Source organism: Phaseolus vulgaris, chromosome 2, assembly GCF_000499845.2.
Source record: "Phaseolus vulgaris cultivar G19833 chromosome 2, P. vulgaris v2.0, whole genome shotgun sequence".
NCBI lineage: Eukaryota > Viridiplantae > Streptophyta > Magnoliopsida > Fabales > Fabaceae > Phaseolus > Phaseolus vulgaris.
Genome location: NC_023758.2, coordinates 38,914,643 through 38,918,613, shown reverse-complemented (window position 1 = coordinate 38,918,613; position 3,971 = coordinate 38,914,643). Strand labels below are relative to the sequence as shown.

Below are 3,971 nucleotides of genomic sequence, written 5' to 3'. Positions count from 1 at the left end.
ACACTAATAATGTTCCTTACTTGACCATCACTTTTTTTAGCAGCTAATTATAGTTAATTATAACTTTTCTGAGCCATAGTGCAGTTTCTCTTTCGATTGTGATGGAAATGATATGAAGAAACTCATAAAAAATCTGATTTGTTAAAATGTAGCAAAAAAAAAGGAAAGTAAGTTAGAAATAAAATATACAAAATAAAGGTTCAAATGATATCAGAACTTTGTTATGACTGGTGCCTTGAATGGATGCTTTTCATTTTGTTGGGAAGAATCATAAGCCACAATTTGTTCAACAACATACACAACTATCACGAAACATGTTTTAGCAGAGTTTTCAAGATGAGATATTTTAGAAAATATTTTGAAAAATACTTATTCAAGCCTTCATTGTACTTTTTAAACTCATTTGTGATTAAAATAACCCACTGTTCCTATGACTAAATTAATTTCTAATTTCGATCTTCTAGGTCAGTTCCTTTATCGTCAAAGAATGAGAGCTCTAACCGAGTAACAGTGATGTACTGAAGAGCACCAACAATTGATTGGTACAGTGTAGTTGGAAGGTGAAAATAAGAGAAAAAATATGCGTGTGAAATGATACTTTATTTTTAAAGATTATTTTATGAAACAATAGTGTGATCTTGTGGACTCTTTGCACATAAAAGCAAAGATTTAACATACTCTTCTAGCTTGGATGGAGTATTTTTGTCATAACTGTACATGAGAGGTACCATCCGAGCAGCATTGAGGCAAACTTTGGTGAAGGAAGATGGAAACGGATTTGCATCTGTAAGACATTCTTGGTTCAGATTTTTCCATGCTTTTGAAATCAATTCACTGACATGCTCCCGTGCTTCTTCAATGGAAACTTCTGGGTGCTCCCTCATGTAGCACTTCAAATACGACCCATCATTGCCATCACCGTTAACATCCTGCATCATTGTTTTATAAGTAAACAATTTCACTATCAGAGACACAATAGATAGTGTTCATCATTACCATGAGTAACATGTTTTTTTATCAGTAAATAAACTATCCAAGTTGTACATTTTCAGAATGTGAATTATTTGTGGTCCAAATCCAAATAATTTAAAATGAAATTAATGTTGTTGTCAGAAAAAAGTTGGTTTTCACCGTACCTGATCTCCTTCCAGGTCATCACACAACCTTAGAATAGTGGCTGTTGTAGATATCAGAGTTGGGAGCTCATCCAATAGAGTAACTGTTTCCTCCGTTATACCCTCACCTATGAGAAAGAAAGAGTGCACAAGGATCAAATGCACCCCAGTGCTCACTATTCCGTTCTTCAAGTACTCCTCTGCCTTCGGCACGTACCCTGATCCAAACCATCTTGCTTCTTCCAGAAAAGCATTCAAGAGCCCTACCCACTGTCAAAGCCAAATTACAACAATAATTATCATTGATTCTTAAAGGATGTTTGTTACATGATACTGATACTGTTTGTAGTTAATGAAAATAACCTCGTGTTTAGTGTGTGTTTTATATTTGTACGTAACAATTATAGACTTTTAAAGAGACTCTACCGATTTGACTAAGGTTGATATAGGGTTCCATCCGTGTTTGATGTTGACCTTGAAAGCAAATTCATTAGTTATGCTATATAGAGCCAAAAAACTCCCTTTCATGTACTCAGGTAATTGCTCCATGGCTGCCATGTCCCACCTGTAGAGTTAGAACAAAGTTTATTTGACTTTGTAGTAAAATATAATAGTTTTTTTTTTTAAATAAAGTATTATATTATAATAAAATAATTTTGTTTTCAATATATCATGAACAAGCAGTTATCTTAATTTGAGAATTTGCAAAGCAATAACCAAATACCTCTTGACAGCTTCTGTAAAGAGAATAAGTTCATCAATATTTGCACAAAAATCAAATATATCATCGAGGATGTAAACCAGGGAGATTGGTTTTGTGATCTCAATCCTTGCTTCTGACAATCGTGGGTCTGGGAGGCATTCCATGGGCCACATGTACCATTTGATTGGTTCGTCTCTCGCGAACGTTAACCCATTTGCCAGACCTAGCTCTTTCCACCATCTGTAATTAAACACACCCATGTTAATATACTACCCCATGTATCATTACTATTTTTCACATACTAATGATATTTCATATACAATTCTTTATAATTCTTCATAATATATAATTTCATGATATAACAAGCAATGAAATAAATCTATTGAATTGGTTTTGTAATTAATACGAGTTATGAGTATATTATTTCTCTTATATTAACTGCAACTTACTTGGATACTGCAAAAATCTCCTTCAGATGCAAAGAGCTGATCATGTCAGCGTCTATTCTGGATAATTCTTTTAAAGAGCTTGTCCATTCTGTCTTCTGTGATTGCAAAGAGTTTATCGATATGAACCTTGGCAAGCTTTTATGAAAAGGATATCTTAATGAATCAGCCACAACTTTGACTTGAGGATGGTCATGAAATCTAGACAACCACATATTTAGATACTGGCGACTAGATTCCTCTGCCTCATGAAGATTATCTTCTCCTTCTATGCTTAATTGAGAGGCTTCAAACAACGCAACTAACCCATTGATGTCCTCACAGAATGTAAATTTGAGCTTGCCTTTATTGTCCAAGAACTTATCAAATATATCTGTAAGATGCAACAACAAACAATAATATCTATGTCAGTACAAAAGAAACCCCAAGCATTAGCATTATCCTTATCTAGTTTGTTTTATCTGATAAAGATAAATGCTAAAACGTTAATACAAATATTATGCATTTTACCGACAAAAAAAAACAAATATTATGCTTTCACATTTAACTAATAATACAATACGCGTTCAGGTCACTAGACCAAAATATGTTTTTTATTTTAAAAAAATTACACATTCATATAAACATTATGAAATTTCCTTAGAAATACAATAAATATATAATCTTTTGAGACAGGAAGGCACACAAACCTGCATGGATGTAATACCCCTCTTGTCTTAACAGACGAAATTGAAGTGCGACTTCTGACAGTTCTTGATAGTCATTTCCCTTATGGCTGTTAACTCTAAGCATCAGCTGCTTCCTTTTAAGAATTGCTTCAATTTCCTCTTCAAAGTGGTGCTCAATGCCTAATCTTTGGATGGAGTCCACCATAAATAAACCATGGTCTGCACTTTTTCTTGCGTTGCCAAGAAGTCCCTGCTTAACTTCCTCCAATGCTTTAGCATGTCTTATTTGAAGATCATCCTGAAAGATTATAATATCTCGGAAGGGTCAGCTAGCTACAAAATAATCTCAAATACCCTCATATAAAGCATACATAAAGTGACCCTTACCCTAACTTTTCCACTTTTAGGAATATGGATATTATGGCTTTTACTACAGTGGGCATGCTCGGGGGTGAGCTTTACAGCCAGAATGTTTGGAGAAAATATAGGGTGATTTGGTGAAGCAAAGATAGAGTGAACGAAAGCCATTGGTATAGTATATATTAAGGTTCGGTGTTGTTAAGAAAGATGAAGGAGAGAGCATGAGAGGAATGCTGAACATATGGAATTTGGCTCTATTTATAAGGTGTGACATGCATGGAGCTACAGCGACCTGTTTTTTTGTGAACAATGAGAAACATGATTTAGGAAGAGGGTTCCTAAACTCTGATGTCATTTTGGTACCGTTTCATTATCGTACTGCGTCATCGTGTCGTAGCTGGTGATATTTCAACCTCCTTTATTTAATAATTTAAAATTTTAATTTTTTAATTTAAAATACTGATGCTTATTATAATAATTTTTAAGTGGGTGTTCTTCTTTTAGGGTATCATTTCCTTATCACAATAATATAAAATCTATAACAATCTTTCATTTTTGGGAGTTACAGAACGATAATTGGAGACAAGGGATTCCACTACCTTCTTCTTTCAGATTTCTGTTTTTGGAACAATATTTTCTGTTCTTAAACAATTTTTTTTTATCTGTAACTAGAAAGTTG

At 33.7% G+C, this 3,971-nt stretch overlaps 1 protein-coding gene across 1 annotated transcript; it reads right to left on the bottom strand.

The window, feature by feature from the left end:
• Positions 1 to 581: 581 nt before the first annotated feature.
• Positions 582 to 3,524, bottom strand: LOC137811949 ((3S,6E)-nerolidol synthase 1-like). The gene is made up of 7 exons (XM_068613812.1): positions 3,320 to 3,524; positions 2,954 to 3,230; positions 2,268 to 2,637; positions 1,840 to 2,058; positions 1,542 to 1,680; positions 1,137 to 1,385; positions 582 to 929 (listed from the first exon to the last, which is right to left on the bottom strand). The coding sequence occupies exons 1-7, from the start codon at positions 3,458 to 3,460 to the stop codon at positions 618 to 620; spliced, it is 1,707 nt and encodes a 568-aa protein (XP_068469913.1). The 5' UTR covers positions 3,461 to 3,524; the 3' UTR covers positions 582 to 617.
• Between the last annotated feature and the right edge of the window lie 447 nt (positions 3,525 to 3,971).

Coding starts and splice junctions, on each gene's coding strand:
- LOC137811949 (XM_068613812.1), bottom strand. CDS start 3,460: ATGGCTTTCGTTCACTCTATCTTTGCTTCACCAAATCACCCTATATTT. Junction 1,681..1,839: donor TTTACAGAAGCTGTCAAGAG/GTATTTGGTTAT, acceptor CTAACTCTACAG/GTGGGACATGGCAGCCATGG. Junction 930..1,136: donor ATGACCTGGAAGGAGATCAG/GTACGGTGAAAA, acceptor ACAATGATGCAG/GATGTTAACGGTGATGGCAA.